Genomic DNA, 19,911 nt, shown 5'->3' with positions numbered 1-19,911 from the left:
GAAACACACTGTGCACACCGAAGAGATGAAAAAGCTATTAGATATTTCAGAGGGGTAAATGAAAACTGCTGCTACTGCAGGGGACTGACTTCGCACTGACTTGTGTTCAGCACATCTATTGCCTTTGCTGATTATTTGGACACAGCTGTGTTTGCAGCAGTGAAAGTATATCTGCTTCTGTTATTCACCATTTCAGTGATTTCACCTGCGACCTGTTTCACCTTGAGTCACACTCATGTAATATACATACATATACAAACATAATGCCATGCAGACAAGGACAGGCACGTTATTTGTGGTAGAAATGTTCATTTTGGGGTGACAATTATTTCCTTCATGAGATCACTCATGTTGAATATTGAGTAACTGCTTCAAACAGTTATTAATTGATTGCTTAGTATGTTGTGTAAGTCAGGTTTAACCATGCAAATTGTAAAATTGACATGAATAAATCTTACCACTATATGTGTACCAATCATATTTGGGCCCCTAAATAATATTTTTGGATCCTAAAGTTTAGTCTAATTTACTGCTTGCTAATAGGCACATTAAACCCACCAACTGGAGCAATCTGCTCTCAAATGAGTCTTTTAATTACCTACAGATGCACCACAGCACAATATTTCCTCAGTAGAGAGAGTTGAAATAAATGTTCATACATCATGACCTGCTCTTATTTTCTTAAAAACAGCATCATCAGAATCATCATGCAGATCTCATTTGTCCTTGGTCACAGTATATCCTTCCCTTTCCTAGCAATATGATCTGTGTGTGTGTGTGTGTGTGTGTGTGTGTGTGTGTGTGTGTGTGTGTGTGTGGTAGCTAGGTGATGCCACAGGCCTGAATCCACTCCAAGATGCCTTGGCAGGACATTGTCTGCCCTGGGAAGCTGAGTTACGGTTGAACGGCCAACTTCTGCCCTAAGATTGGCTGTTGAACCATAACAGCCAACCTTCGGCCATTATATAAAGTCCATTATATATTCAGGCACTGAACAGGTAATTGTTCTCCTAACAGGTTTCATAAACTCCTGAAGCATCGCATGTTTTCCAGCCTCACTAAATGCTTCATTTGAAGAAAATGAAAGCTGTACGACATCCTAAATGCCATAGATGGCCAATACACTCAACCAGATTAAAAACAGCCTCTACACATAAAGAAGTACACTTTTTCAATGGGAACACATTCATGTTTTTATTGAGTAAAAGACTGAATACAGCTGGTGTTACTGTTTCTCCCTGTATGTACATCCAAAATGGTGCAGCAGATCTTTTTCAGTGCGCCTGCATGCTCCAGTCCGTCTCTATAGCAACCCGCCTTAGTTACACAGTCTCCTCTGCTCACCTGTGAGATGCCCAACTGGGGCTTAATCAACCACTCAGATGTGATAAGGCATATTAGTTCATCAGCATATTAGCCATGTGCCTACAGTGTAAAAAATGACTAGAATACTGTCTGGAGCAGATATATTACTAAGATTCATTGTGTTTAAGGACGAAATGTTTGTACGTTTATTCTGCAATAAATACTGAGCATATAGAGAGAGAGAGAGAGGGAGAGAGAGAGAATGTCAAATGTACAGGGATATAATTAAAATTTACAGTGTGCAGATTCTGTATTTGGAGTAAGAAAGTGAGAGTAAATGATTTTTGAAGGATTAGAGAGAAAACTGTTTTTGTGCATCGTGTGTGTGGCCGCAAGGGAGTGAGAAGCTGCTCAACTTAAAGGGGTTGTGCGTGGATTACATGTCGTGTTCTTCCCTCTCATATACAAACCATCCTTTACTAGAGAATATTTACAACTTCCTCTTTCTGCATGTCTGTGCCCAAGAGTTTAAAGCTTCCAGTATCAAAACACAGTCACATTATATGTCATGTCATATTTCAATATAGAATATATTGTATAATATTCAGTTTATCTCTTTTTTTTCCTGCAAGAGTATAAAACACAGCTGAAGATGACGATAGAAGACAAGGAGCGTTTATGACGTCAGGATCTGATTTGCTGAGACTGAGCGACCTCGCGACCCCGTGGTTACATGGAGTCAAAGTCGTGGTCGTTGGGCTCGATGACTTCAGGGGTCATGACCCTGCCCATGAAGAGGATGGACCCTAGAGAAGGAACGGACAGATAGAAAGTCAGGTCAGAACACACATACTGCATGTTATATCAGAGGCACATTTACATGCACAGAGACACACTCACCTGTCCTCCGGTTTCTAATGACAAAGAAGAACGGATGATCGGCCATGACCTGCGGGTACAGCACCAGAGTCCTGGTCAGGGCAATCATCCCTAAGAGAGAGAGGAGAGGGCAGAGAGCAGTTATTTTCTGACAGAGGGGGGCAGTGTTTAGCAAACCCGAAGTAGAGTTTGCTGCAGAGAATGACGAGAATGATCAGGAAGATTAGAATGAAGAATAAAAAGATGTCTACCTGACCCAACGGCTCCCTCTGCCCCCTCCTCAGTCACCTCTAGGTAAGCCTTCTGCACCGCCTTCCCAATGTACAGGTCCTTACCATCTGTTACACACACACACACACACACACACACACACACACACACACACACACACACACCAGCTTGTCTGTAGAATACTTATCAGTCCTCTGACATGTGAGGATGGTGTGATGTTGAGTCTAATTTGAGGATGACCGTGTGTGCATCAGCAAACTATTCAAGCTTCGGGCACAGTGTGTGCTGCTATATTGACATAACAGTGAAATCAACATTACAAACCACAGCATGTGGACACATCCCGGAAACGTGATGACGGATAATCCTGATGATTTGACTAAAACATTTGAAACACCCTCTCTTATCCATCTACTTGCTAGAACAGACCATAAAGCACAGGCAGAACTGAGGGTGTTTGAGCTAGTACAGGATGTGCTGAGCAGCCAGAAGTCCAATACAGCCTGCAGACTGTGTTTCACAACAGAACACCCGCTCCACCTGACCAGTAAGAACAAGCTGTTTTGGACCGTGTCATCAATGAGCACGGTGGGTCTTTTTAAGGACCTTCTGTTTTTGTCTCTTAATGTGTACTTTGGTTTGCTTCAGTTCTCTTTAAGGTTGCAGCATTTGACGTCACTTATACAGAGACGTTTATATGTCTCTCTACTTCTCTGTCTCTATGTACAGTATACATGTGTCTCTCTCCCTGGATCTATTTTTACCAGATGATGTGACAGCTCTGACCTGCCCACTCGGTGCCAGTTACCTTGGTTACCTTAGAAAGTACCGGAGGCTACTTCACTGCAGCCAAGAAACAGAAATATTGAATCAACTTCTCATGCTGAAGCCTTCTCCGAGTTGAATTCTCTTACAATTTCTGTCTATATATATGTGTGTTTTACATAATCACATAGGGGCATGTGTCACATATTTCAGTGTTTTGCACCGTCTGTGTGTGTCTCTGGTTTTCCATGCAGCTGAGTGCTACCTGTCATGGCAGAGAGATCAGCATCGTTGGTGAAGATGTTCTTTATTCCTAGTTCCTGCAGAGTGCTCCTCAGGTCGATCTTTTGCTCCACTTTGAACCTGAAAGGTGCAGTCAGAATTGAAGTAAGTCACATGTTAATGGTCAGAAATTTGTGGGACGCAGGAATTTAATGATAGGAAGAATTCATTGCTGTCGTTATGGCTCTTTCCACCTGCTAAACTGGAAACAGTAATTACTCCAGGGACATTCTCCATGGGCTCTGAATTCTGGGAAATGTAAGTATTAACCATAACCCTAAAACATCTAGGTATTGGAGGTAATCATTCATTGATGTATTGTACAAGTAGCCAAGGCATGTGGAAGTAAATCAACTCCTGAAGCGCAATGGTGTCACAAACTGAAATTATTGTATGTGGAATAGAGCATCATCAGACCACTCCTCCCATGAGTGGGAGTGCATGGATGTATATGTGTTTCCTCTCTCACCTCGGTAGGTAGACTTCCACCTTCTGCCGTTTGACGTTGTTAGCCCACTCCTCCAGCAGCGGTGCCTTGATGATGGGCTCCAGGGAGGCCAGTGGCACCTCCTGTCGAGGCAGAACGATCATCATGGACATGTCCTCCCCCTCGTAGGGCATCTCCAACACTTGGTACACGCCGCCAGCTTCCTGTGAGCCATCGCTGAACTCACCTGGTTAGGAGGGAACGTATGGAGACTTAGACACTGAAAGATATGCGCACCATGTGCAAGCAGGGAGACACACATGCACCAATCGACTGTGTTGATTACAGCATGTGTGGTCATTTCCCTGATGCGCTAATTCAAAATCAGTGAGGCTCCACTTAAAGGCTTTGGTTACTCGTGGTGTTAAAATTTCCATGCATACATACTGTATACAGTCATGGAGTACTGAGAGTGCTTTGCTGAAATCCAAAAGTAATTCAGTTAGGCAGGAAACAATGCTGTTTGTGTATGTTTGTCAATGCAGTGCCATTTTCACGCCAACATGTACTTCACTGTCTTCAGGCAGGACATAAAACCCAGTAAACCAATGTAGGATCAAAGAAAAAAAACACATCCCTGCATGTGTACGTACACACAGGCAAATACAGCCGCCCACACACATTCAGAGACAAACGCACATGCGATTACACACACAAATGTCTGTACGAGCTTTTTAGAGATCGACTAAAGAGACTAAGAAGAGATATCTTCATAGCCTTGAGGTGGATCTTTAACAGTCTTGTCCCTTTTATCTAATTAAACAAAATCCACAGATAAAAACTCTTATCAAGACAAGCCATTTACTTGAATTAAGAGAGACAGTATTTCTTGCCCAAGATGAGATAATCCTTTTATACTCGAAACAAGTCCAACTAGATTTTAAATCTAAACATAAGATTACTTCACTCAGGGTTTCTGCAGTGTTAGATGAAGATTATAGAGAATTTAACACTGCCAGACTTTATCCCAATCTTTGCACATGATTTTTCTTTTGAAGCTGCTTAAAAGGGGAAATTACAACAAAAGAGACTCATCATCCTTCATTAACTTACATGTGGCATTCTGCGTAGCGGCTGCTGATGCAGAGTGAGGCAACACTGCAGCAGAGAGCGGGGTGTGGCTTCCCAAAACATTTTACTTAACCAATATGATTGTGTTTCAAAATGAGCAGGCAAACGCAGCCTTCTCCCCAAGGACCTGTCCCTGTTCTGTAGTTCTTAAGAACACACATCCACACTCACCGCGCGCACACACACACACACACGCACACACATTTCCTTGATCTTGAGTCTGCGTGGATGACTGTGTGCGCCCTGTGAACGTAGGTGTGTGCAAGCGTGCAATCTCCTTACACACATGCAGATGGCACCAAAATAACTCAAATGCGTCAATTTTAGTAGCAGCGTGGTGAGAATCTGTTGTAACTGTGTTTGGCAGTACGTCAGGCAAAAAAAATGACTAGATGCACAAATTACAGACTGGAATCATTCAGATGGAACAGCATTACAGCCAACCTGCAGGACTCCGGACAGACAGTCTTGCACCTCACAGTGCTGGCAAAACACAGAATAACACCAAAACCTGACAAGTATATTATTCCCATGTCAGAACTGCCAGATTATGACTTTGATAAAATAGCCTTGAAAACATATAAGGTATACAAACTTCATCAAGAACCTCAGACGGTGAACCCAGACAAGTGTTTTTTAATGCATGTGCTGGACAGTAGATAAAGCTACATGGTGTCAAAACACAACAATGAGCAGTACCGGACATAAAAAAGCAGAAAATCTTTAAACTGAGAACATTCACAATTAGTGCCAGCAACAATTTAGATAGTTCATTAATCACTGAAATAATTCAAAACTGTCCAGCTTCTCAAGTATCAGGGTTTCTTGCTTTACATTGATGTAAACTGAAAATCCTTCATAAGGATGTAGGGATGTCACCTTGAGCTGTACGATGTACTTTCCTCTATTTTGTGACATCATATAGACTGAACAATTCATTAGTTAGCTGCAGCCCTCAAAGTATTAGAGAGAGGTGAAAGGCCTTTTCAGTGAGATCTGGGAATTCATGGTGGCTTAACTTCTCTAAAATTGCTCCAAATTATTAAAAATAAAAACATGACATCCTGTAATATAATTAGAAGCAGACATTAATAAAACATCCCCCAGAGCCCAACAGACAGGTGTGTGAAGGGGCAAAAATGAAAAGAAGCGCAACATCAGTGGAAAGAAAAGTGTTGTTTGTTCTACCGACTGTCAGCAAAAATTTAGCAAAACCTAATATAGTCCTACGTGACTTAACACAGGCTGTCATAGTGCCGCTAATATTTAATGACATTAACAGAATTGCTTTCAAAATATAATACTTAATCAAACAGACGTACAGAGGAGTTTGTGCAAGTAAGGGAAATATTAGCAGCAGAGCTCACTGAGCAGAGAAGAGGAACCTTTCCTGGGAATAACACTCCAAATATGAATATTTTACACCCAAAATTAACATTTTAAATAACCTCAGGCAATATGAGCAGAAATTCAAGGGCTCCAGAAAAAGAGCCACAAATATCCACACACAGACACACACGTAGCTCAACCCTACCATAGTAGAAATCCCCCTGTTGGTACATCATGAGTGTCTGGACTTCGGAGCCATCGTCTTTGCTAAAGGAGAAGGTTCTGGTGTTCTCTGGCCGGAACTGGTTTTTCCAGGAGCCTCTGAAGTAGATGGCGTTCACCAGAGTGAGGCGGGTCACGCTGCTGAAGTCCTCGGCTGACAGCAGCTCCCGGATCTTACCTGGAGGGACAGATTAGTCCCATGTATTAGGATCTACATTAGCTTTCATTAGCCTGAGGACAGCGCCTGCTGTGACGCAGCTTTTGAAGTCGCACACAAGGATGAGGATTTTGTGCAACGGAGGGTTGGAATTGTATTTAGTAAATTTTGTTTTTGTACAAGGTGATGAGATCAAATATGATGTAACTGCTTTGACAATTTTGCTTTACAGTATGCTGGGACTGCAGGTGTGATTATGTATTCGTACTATCGCTCTCCCCTCATCTGTCTCCTTCTCACTCTCACTCACTCTCAGTATGATTTTCCACCCAGCTGTTGATCTGCTCGGCCACGGCTGCTGATTCACTGAAGTCTACCGTTTCCACGTCAGCCCTGAAGTACTTCCTCATCAGATGCAGAAACTCTGGGTTAAAGGTGACGCCCTCCTGCAGGAAGAGGCTGTTGGCCAATCGGACCACGTAGTGGGTGTCATCGTCTGACAGAGCCGCTGTCAGGTTCTGCAGCAGAGAGAACTCCACGCCTGGAGAACAGAGGGAGACACGCACATTCGTACTGTAGGTGTCCAGAGGACGACAAGGTGGTTTTAAAATGGAATTACTTTCAGATCCACAGAGGGGATTCTGTTGTTAAACAACGGTACAGCAAGAAATTCCAAATTTCCTGAATATAAAATACAAATAAAAGAGAAACAGTCACAGTGGAAGTGAAATCTCATGCACTTTTTTAATTCACATTTCATAAAGTGAATTTCTCGTAATGTTCATCTTTCTGTTTTCAGGGTCAAGGAAGCTCATGGTCAGTAAAACCAGTGTATTAAGTTTTGAATATCCAACAAATGCATTTACCTTGGAAAATGATAATTGGCAGCATCAAACAAAAAAAATACATGACTACACCTTTAAGATGGAAATGATAACTAGCTTTTGACTGCTTGCTTATGTGCGGGGACATAAACATGTACAGTAAGTGCACGTTTGTGCGTGTGTCATATTCTATTCCATCAGAGGGATATTTTAGCAATTTAATGCTGCACGTCCTTAAATTTGGGAGACTAACAAGAGAAATATTAAAAACAGAATGGTTGAAACTGAAGCAGCAGAGGCTGAGATAATGGGGCAAGCTTCAAAAAGCACTGGATCCTACATTTCCCGAAAAATCAACTGGATAGCATCTTTCATTGGACCCCCCTTCCTATCCTAAATGCCAATGTCTTTCGAACTCCACGTCTCGAGTTTGTGATGTAGGCTTTCTTCTCAAAAACTAAATGTGTAAGTAGGCGGCGTGCCCCTTTGGATCCGACTCCTCTTCCTTCACCCACCGCTGACCCTGATGCTGGTGAATCTTTGTCAGTGAATCAGCCCGTCCTCACTAGAAAAACGGCCACATGGGTCGACTGTGCAAGTTTATGTTGTCCATGCTTATGTTTATCAATAGGCAGCAACCTCTAGCGGCTTTAGTAATTATGATGCGAGCAAAAGAGGATTTATTTAAAGCCATGATCTTTTGCTACACCTGATCAGGTAGTTTTGTTGCCCAAACTTAAGCAAAGTGCAACTGTTTCACAATGTTGACGACGTGAGTCAGTCGTTCAGGTATAAGGATGTGTTGGTATGAATGTGTGTCTCACCTGGCAGCAAGTGGCTGAATCCTACTGCCTGTCGAATCTCCTCCAGTGAAGCCCCCCTGGCTCCCAGCTCCACCATGCCCAGGGCCACAGCCACACTCAGTGGGGAGAAAATGATGTTGTCCTGATCCCCCGCCGCCTGCAGCCTGTGGTACAGTCTGACCGAGAACTCTGATGTCGTGTCCTCCGGAATGTCCGCCGCCCGGCAACCGTAGCTCGGCAACAGGATGGAGAGGAGGAGGAGCTGGGACAAAACATCCAGGATCGACATCGCAGCTCAGACCCCGGATAGCTGAGTGAGGAGGAGGGGTTGGATGGAAAGAAATAGAGAAATTGAATGTGATGATGGAGAGAGGGGAAAAAGAGATGGGAAGTGAATGAGGCATAGAGGGAGGAAAAATATGTTTGGAGGAAAGATGGATGGATGGGGGGTTAAGGAACAGGAAATGAGTGATTGGAGAGATGGGAGGGGGATGGGCAGTGAAGGAGGTGGAAGGAAGGAAAACAGATGAGGATGGAGGGAAGACAAGATGAAACAGAGGAAATGATTTGGGGGGGAACAGAGCCAAAAGTAGAGAGAAGAGGATTGCAGAAAGGATAGAGAGGTGAAGGCAGAGAGAAGAGGATTGCCGAGGGGAGGGAGTGAGGGAGAGAGATAAAGGTAGTGAAAGATTATTGCATAAGGGAGAAAAAGAGATGAAGGACAAGAGGATTTTGGAAGGGAGGGAGAGGGGGATGAAAGTAGAGAGAGGAGGGATGCGTGATGACGAAAGGAGAGCAGAGGAGAGAGACAGAAAACAACCATCAGTCAGTCATTCTGCCAATTTCAATTATGAAGGCAAAAAAAGGAACGCGTTGATAAAAAACAGCCGGTAACCATTTCTACTTGGTAGCAGAAGTGAAAAGAGGACTCTGTTTGTCATAGAGATGCTGGAGAAGTGCTCAAACAGTGCTGTAAAACTAAAGACTGGAATAGAAGGAGATGGTTAGATGAGACTCAAATGAATTCAGATGAAAGGGCAGTGGGTCAGGGAAGACACACACGACCTAAGAGTTAAAGCCAGTTGTGCACAGTTCCAGCAATAACAGACAGAAAGAGACGGAGAGAGAGAGAATGAGAGGCAGTGAGGTAGTATATAAATAACACGAGTGTGTGGTAACTACAGCTGTACTGCTGACTGCAGTCAGTATTGATGTTCAGAGCACATCTGCTAAATGAGCTCATACATATTTTATGGCTGTTCTTATCATATTGAGTTAAATCAGCGTCTTTTCTTAAAATTCTGCTCTTTGCGAGCGTGTATTTTAGTCCTTGCACGTGAGTGGACGAGTGTGTACCGTCTGTGCAGAATGACTGATTAGGAAGAGGCCTTTACCTCCCCCTCCATCCCCTCCCTCACGCTTCCATGCCATGACACTCCTCGCCCTCTTCTTCATCTCCCCCTCGTCCACGTTATCCATCTTCACCAAACTGCTCCTCCCTTGCTACCTTTTCTTTCTCTTTAACCCTCCCCCCTTTATACCTTTTAAAATGACAAGCAACGTGCACACGCTGTGCCACCTCCCTGCTGCTGCTGTTGCTGCCCAAACAAAGACAATGACAGATAGCATAAAGAGAGAGAGAGAGAGAGAGAGAGAGAGAGAGAGAGAGAGAGAGAGAGAGAGAGAAAGATATCAAGAGATGGTGATAAAGTGTGAAATAACACACGGACATTTGTTTTGCTGTTTGTCTCTCTGCTGTGCTGTTGCCATTATACACTTTGTATAGAGGACTCTATTAGCAGTCCCATGCAGGGCTGGAATCTGCTGGCTGCTACTGTATGTGTGGCCCGACAGGTGACCATGCAAACAATGTACCTGAGTGTCAACAACAATGGGCAGCAGCCAGAAAATTAGTGCTGTTGTGTGCTGTGCTTTCCTCTGCTGTGCTCTGGCATGTGACAAACAATTTTCCCTCCAAAATAAATGAGTCCAACCTGGGGGATGCGTTCACGTCACATCCATTAAAGGATTAGCCTGGCGGAGCTATATTTTCTCTTATTGTCGACAAATCCTAGTCTTTTGTGTTTGTAGTCTCTAGATCACTGTTTTTGTCCATGAAATATTAAAAACACATGAAAGAGCCTCACTGTGGCATTGGGGTGTTTCTTCATTCCCATCAACATTGAACAATGTCATCTATTTTTACTCAGTTCCACATGCACTGTCCTGCTCTTGTAAACACTCACCACAGCACCCAGTTTGCAGCTGAAAATAGTTCCCAAGAAATGCGCAATTTTTTTCCTGTTTGAGTAACAAGTTCAACAAGTGCTTTTGTGGGAAATTATGTAGCTTTTGTTAAAAATGAAGCTATTTATTTCTGAGTCATTTTTAAAGATCTTCAAAAGGAACAAAGGGGCTTTGAATCAATTGTCGTCATCATTGGCTCTGGTCTTTTTAGAGTTTGCCAGTGATAAGAAAAACACAGACTGTCACCAGGTTTTCAATGACCTGCATCTCGGTTAGAGGACTTGCAGCATCATTCCTCATTCTCCTGTATAACACACATTGCCACACGTCACCTCCACTTTATGTAAACTGACAGTCAAGATCTCATCTTGTTTGTTCTCCATCTAGAAGTATTCTGACAAACTGCTTTTGACAGGCATGGCACCGGCCACACTGCCAGCAGGACCTGAATCCACTTGAGTCTGCTAATGGAAATTCATTGGAGTTTACGGAGTTTGGACTGGAGTCACATGGCACTTTCACTTTGTTGTGAACAGTTTGTGGAGTTTTGCACAGCACTGTATAAATGAAAAATGGTGACCTGGGTGACGAGGCTGGTTATCTTGAGAAAAATAATTAAAATGAAAAACAAAAAACAATGAATTGATCTTTCTAGCGCATAGTGTCTGTGTAGCTTAAGCCTTTAAACTACATATTCATAAGCTGTTCCTGATTTTACAGCTTCAGTTGGAACAAATGGACTTGGGGCTGTCAGAAAGTACTGAGAGACAGACTGATGCATTGTTGTTTGGGTTCTTTTCATGGAGCTTGTTGACAGTAACAGAAATATCGAATAACACCAGCCTTATTCTTCAGTGCTTTCACTCAGATTTGACTCATTAGCAGGACAGTCGATCAGGTTGGCAGGCACAGAAGTTGTGGTTAAAACCCTTCAAACGGCCTTGTTGCGTTAACGATGCACGACTTGAAACAGAAAAATCAAATGACGCCCGAAGGCACAAAACTGATGTATTGCAGTGACTATACGGTTTAGTCACGTGTGTTCATTTGCTCTCACATGTCGCACTGGGCCTCAGACACTGCAGAGAGAGCGAGGGAGATCCAGGGAGAGGAAGAAAAGCCGAGGGAAGGAGGAGGAGGGGGGGAGGCTGGCAGAGATGTAAATGGAGGTAATGTTCCTGACCTTCTGAGCTGTGGGAGCTGAACTTTTCTAAGACAGACAGCCCTGCTCTCTGTAAGGAAAGACCCAGCCATGCAGTTAAGCCAGAGAAAGTAGTGTGGAGCGTCGCAGTGTGTGCACCTGTGTGTGTCTGTGTGCAAGTGTGCGTGTGTGAGTGGATAATAACACCATGGGTGGCTGGCTATTACTTGTAATGGTGACACCATTCTGACCTTTTGAGTTGTGGCACGATGTCTGCAAGGGGATCCCACACTTTGCCAGTTTGGCCATTGATGACGAGCCCGACTTTGGCTCCAATCTACTCAGGTGGGGTTCCCAGCATGCCTCCCAGGTAAGCGGGGGAAACCCAACACTCGGCTATGAAATGTTCTCTCGTGACTAAAAGAACTGAATATGTCAGAAGATCTCTCGTGGTTTAAGTTGTAAGAGTTTAATCCTGACAACTTGATTAATTCCGTGCAATTAAACTCAGTGGCCTTTAAAAGCAGCCTCTAATCTCTCCGTGTAATCCTAATTCTCACAGAGAATAGATCGGCGGTTGACATTTCCACAATTAAAATGTGACGTCACCCAAATCCACAGCACGTACGTTAATCCTCCCTGCCATTTAAACCCAACACCTTGAGACGGCATGCTTGGGAGGCCAGGGGAATTTATTAAAACATGGACATCCGCATTCGTGGTTCAGATCCACAGGTACACACGTGCTTTCAAGTACACATTTCCACATACGCTTCCAAGCCAAGGTTACCAAGGCAACTGCGAGTGACAGACATTTTTCGTTTTTTCCAGGCTGACAGAGAGAATTTTTGCCCTTAAAAGATATCTTCCTCCTTCCATGTAGAGAGATAAACTCTTTCCTTTTTTCACACACGACTCAGCGTTTTCTGTCTCACGTAACCCATCTCTTTTTGCGAGAACTCTTCACACCAGCTCCAGTTCTGTCACTCAGTGCACTCTCTGACATTGTCTAGTACGAAAACGCACACACACACACACACACACACACACACACACACACACACACACACACTCCCCAGACACACATGCAGTAACAGTGACTGCACTCAGTAATTTTGCAGAAACAGGCAGGCTCCAGCTCTTCTTCTTCCCTCTGGAAGTGATCACCACGGAGTCCCCCAACAGCATCTCCCTCTTAAGTTCACTGCTCTGCTTCAGCTCAAATCACAGCACGCCGGTTCACTTAGGCTCCAAGTACACTTACAAACTGCTTTGACAAATTCTGTGAAAATGCTAACATCCCATTTTATCAAGGCCTATCCCTTAAGGAATTAAGAGCGGAGAATGATGTCTATGATTATCTCTGGCCCCGAACAACCTTGAGTTTCTGCGATGGACCCTCTGTTGAAAACAGCACAGTAATCTGGCACCATTTCACCATGAATATGTCAAACTTATAAAAGGCTTTGAAGCACAGAGATAATGCAGCCTGATTATCATTCATGAGTTTCTAGTTTTCCTTGGAGGCGCCATAGCGGCTGCTTTCTACTTATTGTTCTGGTCTTGAACTGAGTAAAATGCAGGAAGACACAAGCATCCTCGCACTAAAAATGATTAAACTTACACTCACTCATGTCTCTGTGAGTGTCACACTTTCCCAGTTTGATTAGACACCCATCTCTCACCTATTACTCACCCGCTGATGTGGAGACTCCCAAGGCAGAGCATAAAATTTACACAGGGAGTCCGTAATAAAGCCCTCCACCGGGTAGAGCCTTAAACTCCGTTGCAGTCGAGGAGAAAGGAAGTACTAAACTCCGATGGCGGGTGTGGACTTCCATTACCGGGCCCATAAAGTGGGTACAATTCATCAATCAAGTTCTGCACCTACTCATTTGCACCATCTGCTGCAACCTGGCAACAGCAGCTAAATGGCTAAGTGGCATCTAGAAGCAAATTTTGCTAAAAATATACGTTTTTTTATACTTTAACAGTATTACAGTGTGCAGTTGTAAACTGTGGCGGATAAGACTGTAATCCATTACGGCATACATTTCTGTGATGGAGGAATCTCAAAATCCAGAGGGATTATGGGAAATTTGGTCAGAATGATAAGTAAATGATAATTATTAATTTGTCTGATAGAAAATCCACCCCTGCGCCCTTCAAAGGGAAGCTAACTGCCACTTCAACGTGATTTCATTTTGTCGAGGCCACAATATTTCACACAGCGCGTGTTAATCGTTTGAAAAAGTCCTCTCAGGTTGAAAATCTTCAAAAGCAGGATGCAGCTGCTCCCCAAAACAATGGTTTCTGCTATCATGCAGGTATTTCTAATTCAAATGTAAAAGTGTCAGCAATCATTGAATTACTTTTTAATTAAACTGCAAATCTTCAAAAAAAAAAAAAAAATCAAGACCAGTTTCTTCACCAAATAAGATCAAAACAACAGTAAACTAGACCAACTACATACCTGCAGACCCAGAGCGTAATTTTAATACTGGTGACTAATGTTTCGGTGTTCCTGTGAAGGGTGAAGCTTTATTTTGGGGCTAGTGTTACTTCAACAAGGCCCTCTTTCACTGTCCGATTTTCCCAGCAGACGTTTTGACTCGTCATACTCGTAAAAACAGTACAGCTAATATCACAAGCGAGGGCTCTGTTCTATTCAAGAGTCCCACTAAGTCATGACGGTGTGACAGCGGGGGCGCGGGCACAGTAAATGTCCTGAAACTGAATCAGCTAAATGGAATTCAGCCACGATTAATTCATTGTTTCATAAATCTGAGGGGAAATACTGACGCTCAAAGTAGAAATTGTCTCTCCAATAACGACTGGTTCATTTACAGCATTTAACTCATAAAGGGACCAATTAATTCAGTCTGTATGTGCACAGGAAATTATAATCAAGTGTGAAATGTGTTGCAAATTATTTTATTTCTGTAACTGAGAAGGAAACACAAGATATGTGCTGTAATACACAGACGCCTAGACCTGAATAACTACAATATACTGTGTATGTGTTAATCTATATGAAGCTATATCGTTAGGAGAATTCTGACAGGCAACACGCGACATGACGCACCAAAACAGAAGCCAAGCAGAGGTTTGTGTGTTTGTGCAGAGTCAAAGCTGCAGGTGGAGTGGGTGGAGAGAGAGGTGGGGGAATATTTAGATCTGCACACACTAAACAAAGGCAAAGGTGTAGAGTTACATCTAAGTCATTTAAAGGCATGAAGGGATTTTATTTTAATGGGAAAACCTTCTAAATATATGATATTGATGAACAGAGATGGGGTTTAATCAGTGCCAGAAGAAGAACTCTTAAAATCACTGTATAAACACAGTAAGTCCTATCATTAGTGTGTAATTTCCCATGCATGTTCACACTACATTGAAGACTTATATCCAGTATTGCAATATGGCTGATTACCTCTATTCTACTTTTAAATTCTACTACCCCTGCAATTTCTATCCATTCAACTGTCTGACAAAATTACTTATCTAGAGCCCATCCTCAGCTCAGTGCCTTAGCTCATTCAGCCCCTTGTTAGAAAGTGACATAAAGTGCTATGGAACCTGCCTGAAGTCCCAGGATGCTCACTGTACACTCCACAGAGGGCAAACAGAGGTTAACAACCCTTTATTAATCCCTGCTAACAGAGACACCCAGAGGGAGATATACACACACACACACACACACACACACACACACACACACACACACACACAGATAACGAGGTATAAAGACAGTTAAACAGACTGAGAGAGAAGAAAAAGACGAGCTGGGACAGAAAAACCAACAAAGACAAGGAAGACTTCTGGGTAGAAAAATAGCAAAAGAGAGGAAGACACAAAGACGGATAGACAGAGACAGGAAGTGCCCTGGAAAGCTGAATAGAGGCAGCTTCCATGCAGATACCAGCTTTGATTCAGAGCCAATGATATATAACGACCCCCGTCATAGCATGGCAAGATGGTTGACTTCTCCCCGCACTTTGCCAACACACACTCAGTGTCTTTTCTTTCTCTATCAGAAACACACACACACACACACACACACACACACACAGACACACATACACTAACAGCTACGGCGCTGTGGGAGCGCAGTTAGGAGGTTTGAGCTGTAATTGGATCGGCCTCTATTTGGGGTCAGTGGTAAAAGTGAAAAGACTGGAGGCTTTTTCAAATGGACTAAAGACCAGGGAGACACCGGAGAACAAGAAAGGTCACTATCAACTAGTCCTGTGAGGGAAACGTGCGTGGGGGGGGGGGGGGGGCGAGGCGGCTGATGCTGAATAAGAAGTGATAGCCAGGTGAAGAAGCTGAGATAGAGAGAGCAGAGAGTCGGTATGGTGATCGCAAGGGTGTTTGAATCGCTGGGAAACTGAACTGTGGCTTCGGGAGGTGGAGGGTTCGCTTGTGAACAGGTAGAAAAACTGAGAAGACGTCGACAGAGACGATGACGGTGACAAGTTAGACAATGAGGAGGATAATTTAGATTGATTCGGTATTTGAGCTGTTCACTGCAGCTGTAGAGTTTGAGTGAGGGGAAAATATGAGTATCACCTAATCCGACCATTTTACTGTCCTCACAGATTCCTCTCTCTCTCTCGCCTTGTCCCTCTTCTTCACTCAGCCCATCCCTCAGTGCCACCAATCAATCAGCACATTGATTCCAGGGTACATGCATGTGTGTATGTGTGTGTGTGAGAGAGAGAACCAGATAATCGATGTGAGCTGCACAGACTGTAAAAGGTGTAAAAATTGCTGTGAAATGGAAGTGCATTTTCCCTGAATCTGTACAAACTTGTGTAAAGTTTTGTAGAGAATTTTAATACCCACAATTTGTGGAAAAAACAAAAACAAATACGTATCATTTCAAAATGAATACTTTCCAATATTAAAAGGTTATTCAGTGTCTTGGCTGAATTCATCTATATTTTAGGGCTTTTATGTATGCATCCTTTTTTTTCCCCAACGAGGATGTCTTTAATCTCAGATAACCACAGCTCCATGTATTCATTCATCATTTCCATTCTTTTGATTTCCTCTCTCCATCTCTGTAACTCCCTGATATAACTCATGACCTCTTTCTGAATCTCTCTCTCCGCTCTCATCCTCCAATCTGGCCAGGTATAAACTAATCCCCTGAGTCCCTGCTGCAGCAGACTGTACAGGGGACACTCATCTTTATTTATGTTTTTAACATATCTCCACCACGTAAGCCTGGAGGGGATCAAGTGTTTGCTTATTTGTGTGTGTGTGTGTGTGTGTGTGTGTGTGTGTGTGTGTGTGTGTGTGTGTGTGTGTGATCGTGTCCGTGTGTGTATCAGTTCACAGCTAATCTTGCATACTACTACGCCCCTCAGGTTAATATTATTTGCGCATTTTTATGACTGTAAGCTCAAGGACCTCTCGTGGTTTCAGTGATTCACAATTTTTGTGAAAAAAAACCCCCCAAAAAACAAAAAAACAAACAGTCTTATTGACTGCTCTGTTTCACGCTGTCATAGACTGCTAACTCATCACTCCTCTTAACCAGCCGGAGGGGGCCTCAAGTGAGCAACAGCTTCGGTTTGGAATCTGGTTTCTGCTCAGGATGACGTTCGTGGCCGTTGCATTAGAGCTGGCGGATCCTTCTGTTGGCATTTTCACTTTGAAGTTGACATTTTACATCGCTGGTGTTTTGGAAGCTGCATTTTGTCTCTCCTTCATTTCACTACTGTCGAGCATACACACTGGACACTCAGCCTGCCCTGCATTCCTGCTTCCCACCCACTTCCCCCCCGACACACCTGGTGGAAATCTACACTCAACTGAGTGCAGTCTTCTAGTTACATACTGTAAATTCATAATAATAAGCAGCTTTTTCATGTTGATCACTGCCAGCCTTTTGCTCCAGTGCATTTTCAGTGAATTCAAATTCAGTGACCATGGGCATAAATGTTTTTCAGGACAAAGAAAGATTAAATGAGATTTTTTTTCCACTTCACACTGCAGCACATAACAGGTTTGATTCTAGCCTGAGAGGATGTATCTATAGTCAATGCAGCACTTATAGCAGATTTCCTCTTATTCTCACAGCAGAACAAGTAACCGGCTGAAAAACGTCAACACTCAAGCAAACAAACACACATACATACATACAAGGTTATGGTTGGCAGTCACACGTAAGCGCATGCTGTGCAGAGCGTTCAGACCCAGTCAGTTGCTTCTCCCTTCCCTGCTCATTTTGTTTCGCTAGGCTGATTTGAAAGACATTTAATTATTGAAATGCAATTAATGCAGTGCTCAGTGGGAATAGGAAGGACACACACACACACACACACACACACACACACACACACACACACACACACACCATAGGAGGACAACGGGAGGAAACAGCAGGCAATGTATCAACAGAGATTAACCAGTGATTCAGATGCATATGGGATTAATACAGTGAGATTATGACTGAAAGGATACTGTTTTACTGAATATGGAGCTGCTGGCACAATGGGCCTAAATGCGGATTAAGGAGGTCATTATCTTAGTTGCAGAGATAAAGAGATATCATAGGTGGATTGAGAGAATGTGACATGAGAAGGAGGAACACTGAACTGTTCATTTCTGACCTTGTTTTTTTTATTCGTTTTCCTCACATGGCATCCCTATAAATCCTTGGATTTAACCTTTTTTCATTTAAAATAGATATATTTTGTTTCTGTCTCTAAGACATCTTAACCATCTGAATTTATGGGTTCTGCTACTACATGAATTTTCACCAGAACCACCATGAACACACACACACCTGCATGAAGGAATAACAAGTGATATGTGTGTGCGTTTGTGTGTGTGGGGTGGGGATAGGGTAAGACCAGGCTACTACAATCTGCCTCGTTAATTCACACACATGCACACACTGCGCCTTTGCCTATATTTCAAGGACAACAACCACACTGCAATGCCTGAGCTCAAAGAAAAACAAGCAAACAAACAAAAACAAGCACTGCAATCGTAGACCACCGGCAAAAATGTAATAGCATTGGGTGGTGGACAATCGGGTAACGGCTTTAATCAATAGGCTTGAGGAAATATGTTTGGCTCCAATGTGCGTCTCCACCCGCCCCCTTATTTAAAGCCTACACATGTTGATTATAGCATCTAAAACCTCTTATACCAGTCCAAAAAAATCCCATATTACAACTAACGTTACACATTCCTACACCTTCATAAAAAAATTATTCTATGGAAAAACTCAGAAAAAGGCTATTCCTTTTTTATCTCTCAACACCTGAGCAGTTAAGGTTTGTTATCCTGTCATGCTGTTCAGATATATCTGTACAGGTTCTGTGACTGAACCAGCTGTAGGTCATTGCATAAAACAGCTCTTACCGATAAACGGTGTTAGGTACGGTGGATGGATGGATGGATGGATGTGTACGGTCTCTCTCTGCTGCTTTCCTCCAGCGCCGCAGCTCGCTGCTTGTTCATTTGCCGCAGACTCCGCCCCTCCACAGCGACTGGTCCAATGAACGTCGACCAAAGAGTATCGATGTGAAACGAAATAAATCTCTGTTGCCAGTTTCCGTCGTTGCTTACGCAAACATTCAATTTACTTTTATCAGAAAATTCTTGTCCCTCCTTTCCACTGCGTGTTTTTTTCACGAGTCACTGAACGCACGTCACCTTCGTACAGCCTAACCTTTTTATTCAACCTTTTTTTTTTCTTCTGTTTCATTTTGTGTGGCCTCTAGCAAACAAAGGGCCAGAAATAAGCATGCTACAGCGGTTAGAGGTTCCTTTTTAGCACGACTGCATTTCTGTAACGTACACTGGGATCGTAACGAATGCTCTTAAACGCCACACCAACTTGAAACTGCCTGTTCGAGTCTGCTGTTAATGTGTAGCGCCAACTGAAACTACTTGGGAGTGGAAGATAACTATCTTGACCTACAGTGCAACAGTTCATTTCGTGCTGTACTGATAACTAGCTTAGTTTGCGGTTATTTTAAATCCAAATGTGTCTTCTGCGTACCACTGAATTTTATACTCTGTGCTTTCAAGTGGAAAGTGGAAAACAGCTAAAATGCTCCTAAAAAGAGTTAAAACAAATACACCACCTGTGCCTTTCTGGGATTTGAAGTCTGCTTTGGTGTCCATTACAATGACGAGACATG

At 43.1% G+C, this 19,911-nt stretch overlaps 1 protein-coding gene across 1 annotated transcript; it reads right to left on the bottom strand.

Moving 5' to 3' along the window:
* Positions 1-1,517: 1,517 nt before the first annotated feature.
* Positions 1,518-19,264, bottom strand: serpini1 (serpin peptidase inhibitor, clade I (neuroserpin), member 1). Its single transcript, XM_076735558.1, has 9 exons — positions 19,127-19,264; positions 8,377-8,665; positions 7,039-7,269; positions 6,555-6,749; positions 3,932-4,136; positions 3,446-3,543; positions 2,436-2,522; positions 2,206-2,295; positions 1,518-2,111 (listed from the first exon to the last, which is right to left on the bottom strand). Exons 2-9 carry the CDS (start codon positions 8,642-8,644, stop codon positions 2,035-2,037), a joined length of 1,251 nt encoding a protein of 416 aa, XP_076591673.1. The 5' UTR covers positions 8,645-8,665; positions 19,127-19,264; the 3' UTR covers positions 1,518-2,034.
* Between the last annotated feature and the right edge of the window lie 647 nt (positions 19,265-19,911).

The sequence above is a fragment of the Chaetodon auriga genome, chromosome 7, assembly GCF_051107435.1.
Source record: "Chaetodon auriga isolate fChaAug3 chromosome 7, fChaAug3.hap1, whole genome shotgun sequence".
In the NCBI taxonomy this organism is placed as follows: Eukaryota; Metazoa; Chordata; class Actinopteri; order Chaetodontiformes; family Chaetodontidae; genus Chaetodon; species Chaetodon auriga.
This window is presented reverse-complemented; position numbering and strand designations above follow the sequence as displayed.

Excerpts from the sequence above, each read along its gene's own strand:
- serpini1 (XM_076735558.1), bottom strand. The coding sequence starts at position 8,644 with ATGTCGATCCTGGATGTTTTGTCCCAGCTCCTCCTCCTCTCCATCCTG. Across the intron at positions 3,544-3,931 it reads GTGGAAGTCTACCTACCGAG|GTTCAAAGTGGAGCAAAAGA; the intron begins GTGAGAGAGGAA and ends TGCACCTTTCAG. Across the intron at positions 2,112-2,205 it reads CATTAGAAACCGGAGGACAG|GGTCCATCCTCTTCATGGGC; the intron begins GTGAGTGTGTCT and ends TTCCTTCTCTAG.